The sequence below is a fragment of the Oncorhynchus nerka genome, linkage group LG12, assembly GCF_034236695.1.
Source record: "Oncorhynchus nerka isolate Pitt River linkage group LG12, Oner_Uvic_2.0, whole genome shotgun sequence".
Lineage (NCBI taxonomy): Eukaryota > Metazoa > Chordata > Actinopteri > Salmoniformes > Salmonidae > Oncorhynchus > Oncorhynchus nerka.
Window position 1 is genome coordinate 57,956,841 of NC_088407.1, and position 16,897 is coordinate 57,973,737.

General features: G+C 42.2%; 1 protein-coding gene across 1 annotated transcript in view; it reads right to left on the reverse strand.

Annotated features, from left to right (window-relative positions):
- LOC115138432 (NHS-like protein 3) overlaps positions 1-16,897 on the reverse strand; it is a 37,278-nt gene that overhangs the window by 19,278 nt on the left and 1,103 nt on the right. The window contains 1 exon segment of the mRNA XM_029675272.2: positions 1,016-1,274. Within this exon segment, the coding sequence (XP_029531132.2) occupies positions 1,016-1,250 (235 nt within the window). The 5' untranslated portion in view covers positions 1,251-1,274.

Here is a 16,897-nt window from a genome sequence, read left to right on the forward strand (position 1 = left end):
CATGCGCGAGTATGTTTTGATTTTGAGAGTCCGTGTGGTAGTAGGGCCCACTGGAAATCCACAAACACCTTTCCAATTCAACTAGCAGCTCTGCGTTTCCAGCTGTGTGACTGCAGGGAGGGGTGGGTTCACTCTAGTCTATGGAGAAATGAGCTGAAACAGCACTAGAACTTGTTTGTGTGGTGCTGCTTGCATCCTTTGGATTGTAGGTGTGATTTTCAAAACATTACATATAGCAGAATTTGAAAGTGAAACATCACTTAAAAACATGGCAATACCACAGGATACAGTACACTGAGAAAACATTGAAGGACTGACATTATTCAACATTCTCTCATTTAAATGTACATGCACAAGCTCCAACATGCATTGCTGAATAAGACTGCCTGAGCCAGCTGCAGGTATTGTGTATTAGTTTGTTATGTCTTTTCTGCATGTTTAAACATACATTTATTGTCTAAACGTGAGTAAGTTTATGCATGTTTTAATGTGTACATTTTTGTATGTTTTCACCTGTGTGCGCGAGCCATATTTCATCCCCTTTGGGAGTGTACTTCCTTGTTTTACAGTATGGAATCGCGACCTGTGTGTAACCTGAACACAATCCTGAAGGGTGGTTGGGTAACACAGAACAGGACCGATGGAGGTTTGTTCACGGCATTCAATGGCTGGGGGAGGTCAAAGGGCAGCTGGTGAGTCAGAGACTGTTCAAACAGTCCTCCAGAGAGCAAACACGCCTTGGAGCGCAAGACCAGGATATTCAACAGTTTCTGAACACCAAACTCCACTGTGGGATGTGCACTTTCTAGAGACTAGACTATAGTAGAATATAGCCACCTAGCCTACTTGAAATGATACCAATAAACAAAAAACTTATAGCCACATCCTCAAATACTGTTGAGAGAGAGACAGCACGCAGTAAACATAGTCACTATGTTTAACATTGTTTAGCAATCAAAGTGGAGAGTGAGGATTTACATGGCAATAATCTCTTGGGTTCCCTGGTTGATCTTACCATGGCTGTGGCCCTGTGTGAATGTCTTGCCCGTCATCGGCCGGCCTGGATTAAAGTCCTGGCTCTGTCCATTGGCATTGACGTCCTTCTTCTTCTTCCCTTTGAGCCAGCCGAATGCCCGGCCCAGTGAGCCCCGACGTTTCTTTCTTCGGCCCCCTTTGGTGAGCCTCTCATGGGCAAATACCTCCGCCAGGTCCTGGGGGATCAGGTCCCCCAAAGATTCACGGCTAGACATCCCACCTCACACTGGACTTACTCCCTAAGAGAGAGAAAAGGAGATGGAGAAAAGAGGAGTCAATTAGACAAACACCACCATATTAATGTAACACAATACTAGCAATTCCACTCATTGAAGAAAAACCTTTGTATAAATACTTCATTGTCTATTCCAATTTCTACATCAATTGCACACAAGCATTGCACCATTGGTTTCAATTTACTTCAACACATTTGATCATGCCCTTCTCTCAATGATAGGGTGTGGGGAAGCTCAGAGCCCAGCCCACTCAACCCCCTCCTATCCCGACTCTCAACCAAACTTCACTGCCTCTGCAAAAAACTGGCACCGCCCTCTTCATTCCTGAACATGTAGTCATAATTCAGTGCCCCACCCGAAGCCACACAAACACACCCACAGACACTAAACAAACATATACACACCCACATATACTCCAGCACAATACCAGAGAACTGACAGCATCCATCTCCAAAACAAGCTCACTTTTTCTCGCTCTGTTATGGTTTCGCTTTGGCTTTCTCTCAACAACACCCGATACAATGAGCTCACCCCCCCCCTGTCAAACTTCTTTGCTCTAAGGCAGGTTTGACAACCTCACTCCTGGGGACCCACTGTGTTGGGTTCACTCCAGCTGAGGACTTTTTTTGACACTCATCGCCATGCAAGCTATGATTCGGGAAGCATGCATTAGAGAATCTCTCCCAACCCTTGGGCTTTATCGTATGTAATGATGGTTTTGAGGCAGCAAAGGAGTTCACTATAACCGATTGGCAGCTAGGATTGGGGACTCCAGCCAAGTTACATGAAAGCACATCAGCCAAATCTCAATTCTTCAGATGGTTTCATGTCTCAAGCACACATTCTAACACATAAGTCTCCAAAATCACTTGGCAAGATGTCCCTGTACTGACATCCATCCCTAATAGCAAAATGTCCAGGAGCCTTTAAGCCTCGAATATGGGTCTCAAAATTATCATAAAATGGTCAGCACTCCGTTATAAAGTATTGAGGATCTGGAATGAGAAGTGGTGTACTGTAATCAAGGCCCTGGTTTGGCTATAGGCACACTAAATGATTGTAGGCAGATGCAGGCTGCCAGGCACCCCTCACACGGGTCAGAAATGAACCGTTAATCACTCCAATTTCCTGGAGGAACATCAGCATTCAACCACTGGAACCTCCAATGGAGGAATATGGGTAAACATCATCCCCACCCACCCAGACAGGGACCATCACTGAACTAACACCACAGACAATTACTGCTGATTCTCAGCTCTTCCCAAGCAGGGGATTTATTTAACTAGGCAAGTCAGTTAAGAACAAATTCTTATTTTCAATGACGGCCTAGGAACAGTGGGTACAGATTTGTACTTTGTCAGCTCGGGGGTTTGAACTTGCAACCTTCCGGTTACTAGTCCAACACTCTAACCACTAGGCTACACACATTATCTACACACATTGCACAAAATGAAGTTAGGCCTGACAAAGGCTCATGCTAATGATGCGTGGGTTGACTCATATCCGCAGGGCTGGCAGGTTGAAGAGAGAAAACAATGCATTTTAAAAAATCCATCATTCTTATCGATAGGCTACATTGAGGTGTTTCTTTCATTATTTTTACATGGCATTTGTGCGTAGCCTGAGCTTCAGGGCCTAACTGTAGCGCACCAAACACACACAAATTGCCAAATGCATTTGAGAACTTGGGCAGAAAAAGTTAACGTCGATCCACTGAGGCAAAAAGGACAACGTTGGAGAAAAGCTGCAAAATAGAGGGTTGAAAATAAATAGAAGCGAGAGCCAGGACAGTAGTCTAATGTTGGGAAAGATTTGGTGAAGTGGTTAGAGATGATAATAGCACTCCTGTTATGTGTGATTGTGAGGTGCTATAGAAATTAGACAGTCACAAGACAGAGACTTTAAAATGGCACGTCAAGGGAACTGTATTGTTCAGAAGGGTTAAATGGAGTAGTAGCCTAACTGAAATATGGACACTGACTCTAGGTCTAAAACCTCTCAGGTAGTTGATATTACATTAGGCTCCTGCAGAATTAACCATTTCTTAACTTAAAATTACACACAAAAAAATGTACATTTTGACTCAGGAACAGGAGTGGAGAAATATTTCTTTCTTTCAGCATCTTGGGAGAATGAATGAGTGGTTAGGATCGTCTGTAAAGGTGCCATCTTTATCAGCATCATAAAATCTGATAGTATTTCAACCACGTAAAAATATGCATCCAAGCCAAACAGATCTTATAAAAAACAAAACAAATCATGTTGGGTCGTTTTAACAGCTTTTCATTTCCTTAAAAGGGATATTTCATTTTTTACTGTTTACTTTTAGTGTTGAAGCATCATCCAGACAGTTTTGGTCAAAGTTCCATTCCTGAGATGTGTGTCGTCTGGCTTAGTTGCTTGCATGAGCCAAATAGTGGTAGAGATGAGACTCACCCAAAAACGTGCTTCAAAATGACTCCAAATAAAATTCTAGACTATTACGTTTTCTGGGGGCCTGTAGAAAAATGTGATATAGGACTAACTATTTCAGCTGAAGTACGTTGCCAGTGTTGTTCCATTTGCATGAGCAACAAGTATGACACTCCAGAGTTGGCATGTCATGTCTCGCTTGTCAACAGCAGATAACGAAAACAAGCAGCATTGCACTAGCTATGACAGGGATAAGGACAACTTAGATGTCACTAGCTAGGACAGGGATAAGGACAACTTAGATGTCACTAGCTAGGACAGGGATAAGGACAACTTAAATGTCCATATCTATGACAGGGATACGGATTTCCTAAATGTCCATATCTATGACAGGGATACGGATAACCTACATGTCCATATCTATGACAGGGATACGGATAACCTACATGTCCATATCTATGACAGGGATACGGATAACCTACATGTCCATATCTATGACAGGGTTAAGGATAGTCTACATGTCCCTAGCTATGACAGGGATAAGGATAGTCTACATGTCCCTAGCTAAGACATGGATAAGGATAGTCTACATGTCCATATCTATGACAGGGATATGGATAACCTACATGTCCATATCTATGACAGGGATATGGATAACCTACATGTCCATATCTATGACAGGGATACGGATATCCCTGTCCTAGCTAGGGACATCTAGGCTAAGGACAACCTAGATGTCACTAGCTAGGACAGGGATAAGGACAACCTAGATGTCACTAGCTAGGACAGGGATACGGATAGCCTAGATGTCCATATCGATGACAGGGATAAGGATAGTCTACATGTCCCTAGCTATGACAGGGTTAAGGATAGTCTACATGTCCCTAGCTATGACAGGGATAAGGATAGTCTACATGTCCCTAGCTATGACAGGGATAAGGATAGCCTACATGTCCCTAGCTATGACAGGGATAAGGATAGTCTACATGTCCCTAGCTAAGACATGGATAAGGATAGTCTACATGTCCCTAGCTATGACAGGGATAAGGATAGTCTACATGTCCCTAGCTATCCCATGTCCCTAGCTATGACAGGGATAAGGATAGTCTACATGTCCCTAGTCTACATGTCCCTAGCTATGACAGGGATAAGGATAGTCTACATGTCCCTAGCTAAGACATGGATAAGGATAGTCTACATGTCCCTAGCTATGACAGGGATAAGGATAGTCTACATGTCCCTAGCTAAGACATGGATAAGGATAGTCTACATGTCCCTAGCTATGACAGGGATAAGGATAGTCTACATGTCCCTAGCTATGACAGGGATACGGATAGCCAAGATGTCGAAATAAGCTACATAGGTAGTTGATTGCTAAAGTAGTAGTGTATAACATGTTTATATGTTCTTTAACTTATTCAAACGTGTATTTTTCTATTAGTTGTATGTGTTGACTTTCATAACCTTTATATTACTAATGTATTGTCGAAAACACATACCTGCACAATGTGTCTTTATTTGGGAACATGTTTGTCTCGTAAAAACAAGCTTTTATTTGGGAACAACAAGTAACTGTTGTTCACATACACATAGCCAGTTATACACCTTGTTACATGGTTATAGCCATATTGTGTAATAACATGTAATGACACCAAGTTCAGTCTTTATACATTCTTCAGAATCAAGTGGTTCAGAGAAGCAAGTGTGCGTCCTCAGACACCTTGAATCCAAAGTATACTCCTGAAGGTAAAGGACACTTTCTACGGATGGCCTCAACGACGCATGATGAGTAATACAGTCTTACCTTTTCCAAGCTACTCCCTTGAGTGCCCATTCCATCACAAAGCGAAACGCAACAAGACAATATTGACTAGGGAACAGGGGAAAATATCAACAAGGGATCATTATATGAAACAGGTAATACATTAAAATTGATATGTATACATTATTTATAACTTCAATTTCAGATGTTTACTTCCTGCCCGTTATTTTAAATTGATCTTAGGGACATGGATAAACATTTAAATACTCCTGGGTTGATAAGGGCTAGGAGATCTGCATGATGTCACACAGACTGTTGTGCTGTGATCAACATCAGTGTCTTCGGTTGCCATTATCAAGTCTAATCGGAACAGCACAGACATTCAAGTTTGTGGGGACGTTTAGAAAAACGGGGGGGGGGGGGGGGAGTCTGGCCACTGCCACTGTATGGCTCATGCAAGCAACTAAGCCTGTCAAAGAAATCTCAGGAATGGAACTCTGACCATAACTGTCTGGATGATGCTTTAACACTGAAAGTAAGTGGAAATGAGGTCTAAAATGCACCAAAAAAAAAGGAAATATCCCTTTAAACCGGTCAAATCTTTCACGTTTTGTTTGTTATTGCATTTTCTCCCTGGTCCCTAAACGTCTTTGCTGGGCGAGAGAAGCAGATATGAAAGAGGAAAGAGAAACTTTAGCAATGTCAACTAGATTGAAGCATTCTATTGATTTATGACATTCTGGTGAGCAAGAGTTTTAGTCTTCTACGGCAGTGGTTCGTAAACTTTTTATAGGTCCGTACCCCTTCAAACATTCATCCTCCAGCTGCGTTCCCCCTCTAGCACCAGGGTCAGCGCACTCAAATGTTTTTTGCATCATTGTAAACATGCCACACACGCACTATACATTTATTAAACAGAGTGTGAGTATGTCACTTCTCACAAGCCGGGTAGTGATAAATAGCTCTTATAGGACCAAGGCACAAATAATAATCAATAGTTTTGCTCTTCATTTAACCATCTTATATATAAAACCTTATTTGTTAATCAAAAATTGTGAATAACTCATCACTGGTTAATGAGAAGGGTGTGCTTGAAAGTATGCACATAACTCTGCAATGTTGGGTTGTATTGGTTTGAAATCATTTCCCACACAGTCTGTGCCTGTATTTATTTGTCATGCTAGTGAGGGCTGAGGATCCACTCACATAGGTAAGTGGCAAAGGGCATCAGTGTTAACAGCACGATTTTCCAAGGCAGGATGCTCTGAGTGCAGCCCAATCCAGAAATCTGACAGTGGCTTCTGATAAATTCAATTTAGATGAGGCTCTCTTGTTCAGATATCGATAAGTGGAGTGGAGGCAGGGCAGGGCATGAAAGGGATAACGTATCCAGTTGTTTCTGCCATTCATTTCGGGAAAGTATCTGCGTAAATGCGCACCCAACTCACTCGTTCTTCGCTGTATCTCATTTGACATTGTCCATAAGCTTGAGTTCTTTGCACACAAACAAAATCATACAATGATGGAAAGACCTGTGTGTTGTCCTTGTTAATGCAGACAGAGAAGAGCTCAAACTTCTTAAAACCATAGCCTCAATTGTGTCCTGCAAATTGAATATAGTTGCGGAGAGTCCCTGTAATCCTAGATTCAGATCATTCAGACGAGAAAAAACATCACCCAGACAGGCCAGTCGTGTGAGAAACCCATCATGCAAGCAGTCAGGCAAGTGAAAATGGTCAGTAAAGACAACTTTAAGCTAGTCTCTAAATTCCAAAAAATGTGTCAATACTTTGCCCTTTGATTACCAGCGCACTTCTGTAAGTTGTAAAAGCGTTACATGGTCGCTGCCCATATCATTGCAAAGTGCAGAAAATGCACGAGAGTTCAGGGGCCTTGCTTTAACAAAGTTAACCACTTTCACTGTAGTGTCCAACACATCTTTCAAACTGTCAGGCAAAAGTGTTTTGTTACTACAAATATATTTTAGATTGGCATTCTCTCAACCTCCATCACCTGGAATGCTTTTCCAACAGTCTTGAAGGAGTTCCCACATATGCTGCGTACTTGTTGGCTGCTTTTCCTTCACTCTGCGGTCCAACTCATCCCAAACCATCTCAATTGGGTTGAGGTCGAGTGATTGTGGAGGCCAGGTCATCTGATGCAGCATTCCATCACTCTCCTTCTTGGTCAAATATCCCTTACACAGCCTGAAGGTGTGTTGGGTCATTGTCCTGTTGAAAAACAAATGATAGTGGGACTAAGGGGAAACCAGATGGGATATGGCTGCAGAATGCTGTGGTAGCCATGCTGGTTAATTGTGCCTTGAATTCGAAATCAATCACTGACCGTGTCACCAGCAAAGCACCTCCACACGGTGGAAACCACAAATGCGGAGATCATCCGTTCACCTACTCCGTGTCTCACAAAGAAAGCAGTTGGAACCAAACATTTCAAATTTGGTTCAAAGTTCTTGACGTTTTCCGGATTAACTAACATCCATGTCTTAAAGTAATGATGGACGGTAAATCTCTCTTTGCTTATTTGAGCTGTTCTAGCCATAATATGGACTTGATCTTTTACCAAATAGGCCCATCTTCTGTATACCACCCCTACCTTGTCACAAAACGGACTGTCTCAAATGCATTAAGGAAATCAATTCCACAAATTCGCTTTTAACAAGACACACCTGTTAATTGAAATGCATTCCTGGTGACTACCTCATGAAGCTGGTTGAGAGAATGCCAAAAGTGTGCAAAGCTGTCATCAAGGCAAAGGGTGGCTACTTTGAAGAATCACAAATATTAAATATGTGTAGTAACCAAAAGTTAAAGTAGCCAGCACTGCCTTGGCGACAGATTCCATATGTTATTTCATCGTTTTGATGTGTTCACTATTATTCTACAATGTAGAAAATAGTACAAATGAAGAAAAACCCTTGAATGAGTAGGTGTGTCCAAACTTTTGACTGGTACTGTGGTCGGGTGGTTGCGGATAGGTTCTTAGCAATTGCGGGCGGGTGCAGGTGAACGAACAGCTGACCCGCGCACCACTAGCTTATGCATTTATAAGTAAGTAGTCTAAACCACATTCACATTAGCACATAAGAGATCATTAATGACAACATTGTATATCGTTCCAGTGGATCTAATCACAATGCTGTTGCTGTGCAGTCATGACCAACCCTTAGATAAATACATGTTTGCCTAAGTATACAACAGAGCACTTAGGACTATTGTGAACACTTTAGTCGGGACGTTACCATAGAGACCCTCTTTCTCACACACACACACACAAAATTAAGAATCAGGACACACCAAAACTCTGTCACACAAAGTTGCCCCTGCCAAAATTACACAGTTGCTTCATTGGCACTGTAATTATAGTACTCCAAACCACACTGGGTGTTGACGCAAACGATACACACATAATAATACACACAAAAAGAGGGTTAAGAACAAAAATCACACGTTCCTTGAGACTTTAAGATATAAACATTGATTAATACGTGGCTATTGATTTACCTGCATCCACACACATGAGCAATCATTAGCCTCCCCTGTGGTTTTCCAGCCCAGCCCAACCCTGCTGGAGCAGGCCTGTGCTCTGACATGCTGTTTACTTTTCCCTCACAATAGACGTGGTGCTTTCACATTGGCCAGGAGAAACGTCTATACTGAACAGTCCTACACAGGACAACAGCAGCAAAATAGCTCATCAGTAACTACAAGACAGTGTAGAGGATAGAATGTTGTGTTTGCCTCACTTCTTTGAGAACTGAATGGCTTGTGATTGTAAATCCTGGAGCAGTGAGGGCCCTGAAAGTTTACACTACCGTATGTCATTGACCCACATCTGTAGGTCTCCAGTTTTATGAGGAAGCCTGGGGAGGGAAGCAGTGAAAAGCTGCATTGCCTGAAGCAACCATCAGACCCACACACCACTATGTATGTAAACCAGGCCACATATCTAACATCTGCAGTGCAGCTCATCCCGAGTATCCCAATCCAGCTACTGAAGGGTGTATATTTCCTGGTTAAAATGTATCACAGCAAAGGCGGACCAGTTTGTGCGACTTTGGTTTGGTTAACCAAATCTGCTATGGCAGACATATACAGACCAGTGTAATGCAACAGCACAACCTATACAGTGCCTTCAGAAAGTATTTGCTCATTTTTACACATTTTGTTGCGTTACAGACAGAATTTAAAATGGATTCAAATTAAAAGTGTGTGTAGGCCAGTGACAAACAATACCCCATAACATCAAAGGGGAATGAAAGGCTGAAATGTCTTGAGACAATAGGTATTCCACCCCTGTCATGGCAAACCTAAATACATTCAGGAGTAAAATAGCAATAAGTTGCATCGCCTCACAATAATAGTATTTAACATGATTTTCTAATGACCATCTCATCTCTGTACCCCACACATTCAGATAATTGAAAGGTCGAGCAGTGAATTTCAAACACAGATTCAACCAAAGACCAGGGAGATTTTCCAATGCCTCGCAAAGAAGGGCACCTATTGGTAGATGGGTAAAAAATAAATAAAAAATACAAATTCAGACATTGAATATCCCTTTGAGCACGATGAAGTTATTAATTACACTTTGGATGGTGTATCAATAGACCCAGTCATTAGAAAGATACAGGTGTCCTAACTCCGTTGCTGGAGAGGAAGGAAACCGCTCAGGGATTTCACCATGAGGCCAATGGTTACTTTAAAACAGTTACAGAGTTGAATGGCTGCGATAGGAGAAAGCAGAGGATGGATCAACATCCTTGTAGTTACTCCACAACACGAATCTAATTGACAGTGAAAAGAAGGTTGTCTAGCAATGATCAACAACCAATTGACAGCGCTTGAAGAATTCTGAAAATAGGCAAATGTTGCACAATCCAGGTGTGGAAAGTTCTTGTGAATCTTTCTGGGTAAGTCTACAACTGTAAATCGATGCCAAAGGTGATTCTAACATGTATTGACTCATGGAGTTGAACATTTATCTAATCAAGATATATTGGCGTTTTATTTTAATGATTGTATTTCTTTTTAACAAATGTTAGAATTTTTCTTCCACTTTCACATTAGAGTATTTTGTGTAGATCGTTGACAAAAAATGACAATTAAATAAATGTTTATCCCAATTTGTAACAACAAAACACTGTAAAAGTCAAGGGGCGTCAATACTTTCAGAAGTATTGTGTAAGTGAGGGTTGGAATAAGTTTACACTACAGGAGTTGTTGCAAAAGTGACTCAGAGTGAAGAAGCAGACCAGGCTGGTACATGTGCCCGTGGGGACAAGTCAAAAAGGGTGTGGCAGTGAAACAGACATCTTTGTTTAAAGAGTGAGTATAGCTTGGTTTAAGCAGGAGCACATTCACCTTGATATGAGAGTCTGGGCTCCAGGATTTAAAGTGGCAGTGCCAAAGTTTAAGTTCCAGTCAGACTCAATGCCCAGTCATCCTACAGCATCCCCTCCGACCCAACGGCTCCCCAGGGTAGTATAAGCTACAGTTTTGAACACTGTGAAATAATGTGACGTGCTGCTATAATAATTGAGTGTTAACATTTTACTAGTGTGAAAGTGGCTTTACTGTTCTTTCATGAATCAGGGTGTTCCTTTATTCTGTAGCCGTTATCAAACAAAGGAGAGCAGCAGCACTCAAGTAAAGGGCATTTTACAGAGAGGCAGTCGATTAGAACGCCATACACATTCGAAACCAGAGAAGTGCATGCATTCATTATGTATATCCATTGCTGTAGGTGAGGCACCACTATAGGGGAAAACTGGAATAACCCAATGACTTCCATTTCCTACGAAGGATCGTCACATGAAGCAATGACAGCGGGGAGAGGTTTCTAAAACATTTTGTTATGTTGTGCACATGGATCTGGGCAGTTCCTAGTCTTCCTATTTACTTGTTGTGCAAAACAGTAGAAAGAGGAAACATTGAAATACATCCGATAAGACAAAATGGCCTTCCAAAGAGAGAGGCTGAATGCCAGGATTTCAAGAATACTGTATAGAGCTACGCATTCATCTTGAGAGGAAATCCCTCATGTCCGTTTTGTTGTTGCTATTAAAGGATGTGTGGATCAGGATAGTGATAAAAATGCAACACAACAATACATGCCAATGAAGTGAGATAAGGGCCGTCGACAGTGAATCAGGGTCATTGTTATTTTATTGGTACTTCTTTTGGGCCCATCCTTTTGTCCTTTTTGGAGGACAAAAGTAACTTTGCTTTACATTTTTGTTTTTACAGCTTTTTTGTTACATATGGGCAATTCCACGGTAGACTCAGATTTTTCACTTACAATGTATGCCAAACAAAAAACATTGATTTCAAAAGTTTAACAAACCATACAACTATGTACAAGGAAGACTTCATTTTACACAGAACATTTTACAAAAACATATTGACTGGAAGAACTGTACAGATGCAAAGTTTGTTAACAGAATTTCTGTCAAATCTCCCTCAGTTTTTAAATTTTTTTTTTATGAGTCCATGTTCTCCAAAAAAACCTCTAATCTTTGGTCCGAATTAAGATTCAATGGTGTCTGCAGAAAGAATTGGGCTATTGAACTACAGTAAGTAAAGTGGATTTACTCCCAGTAACGAAATAGCGGAGACAAAATTTAATCATGGGTCCCTTAACTAAGCTACGCAGAAATGCATAGTTATGGACGTGAATGCCATTCTCTTCATGGGGATGTATCCTAAATAGGTACACAAATGTAGAAATATGCAATATCCTCCTCTGCATATCTGGGTATTATTCTACACACTGACTATTATTTTAATGAGCTCTTCCCCAAAACAAGACCAAATCTGGTTGGTCCGGACCAAATCTGAACTAATCATAGACATCCATGTTTGACAAATTTGGACATCAGAGTACAGCACAGTAGAGTAGAGTTCAGTAAAGTATAGTGTACTCAACTCTAGTGTGCTCTACTGTTTACTATTCTTTACTCTACTGTCCTGTACTGTATTGTCCAAACTGGTGAACCCAACAGTGGTTTGTGACTACTACGATTGAACTCTTTAGCCAATTAAATTCAGAATTTAAAGTTAAGCACTTGTAAAAAATACATCTGGTGATCAACATTTGCCTAATGCAGCAGGATACATCTCCTTCACATAGAGTTGATCAGGCTGTTGATTGTGGCCTGTGGAATGTCGTCCCACTCTTGGCTGTGCGAAGTTGCTGGATATTGGTGGGAGCTGTCGTACACGTCGATCCAGAGCATACCAAACGTGCTCAATGGATGACATGTCTGGTGAGTATGCAGGCCATGGAAGAACTGGGACATTTTCAGCCTCAAGGAATTGTGCACAGATCCTTGCATTACCATGCTGAAACATGAGGCGATAGCGGCGAATGAATGGAAAGACAATGGGCCTCAGGATCTTGTCACAGTATCTCTGCACATTGAAATTGCCAAAGATAAAATACAATTGTGTTAGTTGTCTGTAGCTTATGCCTGCCCATAAATAACATAGTACCCCATGGTGGCAGTTCACATCAGCAAACCACGCGCCCAGACGATGCCATACAACGCTGTCTGCCATCTGCCTGGTACAGTTGAAACTGGGATTTATCTGTGAAGAGCACACTTCTCCCGTGTGCCAGTATCGAACATTTGCCCACTGTAGTCGGTTACAACGCCGAAATGCAGTCAGGTCAAGACCCTGGTGAAGATGACGAGCATACAGAGAATCTGTTTCTGCAGAAACTCTTCAGTTGTGCAAACCTACAGTTCCATCAGCTGTCTGGGTGGCTGGTCTTAGAAGATCCTGCAGGTGAAGAAGCCGGATGTGGAGGTCCACGGCTGGCATGGTTACACACGGTCTGCGGTTGTGAGGCCAGTTGGACGTACTGCCAAATTCTCTAAAATGAAGTTTGTGGCTTATGGTAGAGAAATGAACATTCAATTATCTGGCAATAGCTCTGGTGGACATGCCTGCAGTCAGCATAACAATTTTATGCTCCATTAAAACTTGAGCCTTCTGTGGCATTGTGTTGTGTGACAAAACTGCACATTTCGGAGAGGCCTTTTTTGTCCTCAGCACAAGGTGCACCTGTGTATATGATCAAGCTGTTTAATCAGCTTCTTGATATGCCACACCTGTCAGGTGGATGGATTATCTTGGCAAAGGAGAAATGCTCACTAACAGGGATGTAAACAAATTTGTGAACACAATTTGAGAGAAAAGCATTTGTGTGTATATGGAAAATGTCAGGGATCTTTTATTTCAGCTCATGAAATGAACACTACATGTTGCGTTTATATTTTTGTTCAGTATACAGTGTTTTCAGTAATAACTATTACCGATCATGAGGTTTTTAATCCCACCCCTCTGCTACTCTCATTCAGGGTCATTGTTGCTGTAAGGGGGAAATATGTGGAGTCGAGCACAGATCTGTTCGAGTCTGAGTGCTTTTGGGACACTGTAGCCATGCAGCAGCTTGTCTAAGAGTAGAGGCTGCATTCCTGAGAGATTGATAATTGCTGAGGAACTCCCCTTTCCAAATCTTCTTCAGCCTCTCTCTTGTTCTCCTTTCTCATGACTGGGCACTTGAATCTGCCTGTTTCTAGACCTCCTCAGTGTTGCTGTGGGCCTAAGCCTGGACCTCTGTATTTTTGGAAGAAAACCAGGGGAGAATAAGTATTTTGACAGTAGTGACAGTAGCTACTGGGGAGGAAAAAACACAGCTGAGACTTAAAGTACATCCTCCCCTGCCATCTCTGAAGCCTCTGTTCTCGCCAGTTAAAACAAGCCCTCTGTGCCCTGACCACAATAACACACACACTGAGCATGCTGAGAGGACTAGGAAACATTATTGGAAACTCTATGGGACATGCAGAAATTCAGGAGAACAGTCTAATCCAGCAGTGGAAAGATGCAAATGTTCTCTATGTAAATGTTTTTTTTATATATTTCAGAAGGCTTCAATGGGCAACTAAAAGAAAGTATGTCCCATTTGGCAAATACAAATAATACACAGTCCCCAAGCTTATACTTATGCACCGTCAAGGACAGTCGGACTGAGAACATTCAGGGCCAATGTTTTAACTCATTGGATTTCTCATTAATATTGATCAAAGGCTCATTGATGACAGATGAGTAACTCAGCCAATCCCACTGATTAAACCTATTGTCTGCCACTCCGTCTACACACAGAAGGCTCCTCACTACACTGCAGACATGAGTCACTGCTGATTCCACTACACTCACGACACTGTCGCCCATTCCAGACTGTGATTAGAAGGTCTACAGCCCATCATAATAGCGGGATGTTCTCTTTCCACTGCTGCAAACTAAGTTCTGTACTGACCAGGCCCCCTCTCTCCACTGCTGCAAACTAAGTTCTGTACTGACCAGGCCCCCTCTCTCCACTGCTGCAAACTAAGTTCTGTACTGACCAGGCCCCCTCTCTCCACTGCTGCAAACTAAGTTCTGTACTGACCAGGCCCCCTCTCTCCACTGCTGCAAACTAAGTTCTGTACTGACCAGGCCCCCTCTCTCCACTGCTGCAAACTAAGTTTTGTACTGACCAGGCCCCCTCTCTCCACTGCTGCAAACTAAGTTCTGTACTGACCAGGCCCCCTCTCTCCACTGCTGCAACCTAAGTTCTGTACTGACCAGGCCCCCTCTCTCCACTGCTGCAATGGTTACTGTGGTCATTCTACTGAGTTCTCCCAACACTGACTACAGTCTAGAGACTGAGCTATTCTTCCTCTTAGCACCCTCAGTCTGTCATGCCCTCACCCCTCTCTTACTAGTGTCCTGAGTTTTTCATGGTCAAGTTCCAACCTGGGGGAAAAGTCAGGGCCCTAGCTATGCAGAGGCATCCCCTCCTGGCTCTGTGGTTACATAAGGCACCTGTTATCTCCATGGATACAAGCCATGGCCTGGCTTGCGGCCAGGTGAGAAGGAAGCACCACCAGTAAAGGACACACCCTTCCTAAACAAAAGTATCATGTCTCCACTACAGTTCAGACTGTTCTGTAGAGGTCAGGCTGAACTCATTAGGGGCAGAGGTTAGGTGGGTTGGTTGTGTGAAATGGTCAGGAAAGAGACTATACACAAATGTTCATTAGCAGACTACACTGGTAATTACTGCTAATTATCAGTTTATAATTGTCCATAATAACATTAATGAGAAAGAACAAGCAACTGACATATGTGACAACATCTAGCACGACTGATAAATCTGGCCAATTTGTCTCCAAAAGGACTCTATCCATGGAAAGACACCAATACATTCCCCAACTGATCTGCAGTCAAGACAATGTTATGCTTTAAGCTTCCAGTTCAAAGTCCATGGACAGGCAATGTACAGTAGGTCTACAAACAGAAGGAGACCCTGGGGAACTGAGAATGTCAGGTTATCTTCACTCACGATAAAGGATAAAGGAAATCAAATAGACTGCCATGTGGCCATTTACTGGGAGAGATCATACCAACCAACATCACCAGTGCCATAAGATTGTCAGTGTCCATGAGTACTGCTCAGATAATTAATAGAAAAACAGATTTAGCCTTTCATTGCGAAGACCTCCTTAGTAAAACTTTTTTAGGATTCTATCTTTCTACCCATTTGTTTAACTGTTCCTGGATCACCAAAGGCCAAGCTACACACATCTCCACCACCTCTGAACCTGCATCCCACTTCTGACATTAACTTTGGGCTCCCGAGTGAGACAGCGATCTAAGGCACTGCATCTCAGTGCTAGAGGCGTCACTACAGACCCTGGTTCGATTCCAGGCTGTATCGCAACCGTCCATGATCGGAATTCCCATCGGTCGGCGCACAATTGGCCCAGCGTCGTCCAGGTCAGGCCTGGGTAGGTCATCATTGTAAATAAGTATTTGTTCTTAACCGACTTGCCTAGGTAAATAAAGGTTAAATAAAATACATAAAAAATGCCAATGGTTGGCTGTACCTTAGCCAAGTACATCAACTCCTCCACTGAGTTGAGTGAAGACAAGTTTTTTTTTTTTTTAAATGAACCTCAGACTCCTTTGAGTTGTTATGCATCGATACTTAAATTCTTAAACCCTTACTGTGTACCCATTTGTCCTCTGTTGTTGCATGCCTTTCTTTGCTTAAATCTATACTAACATTTTATTATAATCAAATACAACCACCGAATGTTTCCTTGTTGAGATTCAATTTGCGAATTCGCACCGAGTTGCCATTTTAGAGCAACAGCAATGAGGAAACAGCCAGGTGGTTGTATGATAAACGTTTAATTAAAAAGCATGGATTTCAGAAAACAAAGAAAGGCCTGCAACAACAGCAGACAAACATAGGTACACAGTAAGGGTATTGACTCAGTGACTAGAAGGATTCTTCTGTGCTTAGCCTGAAGACCTGGCATTGAATTCAATGTCGGACATAAATGAACGTTTGGATCGTTTTAAGTTTCCTCTCGCGA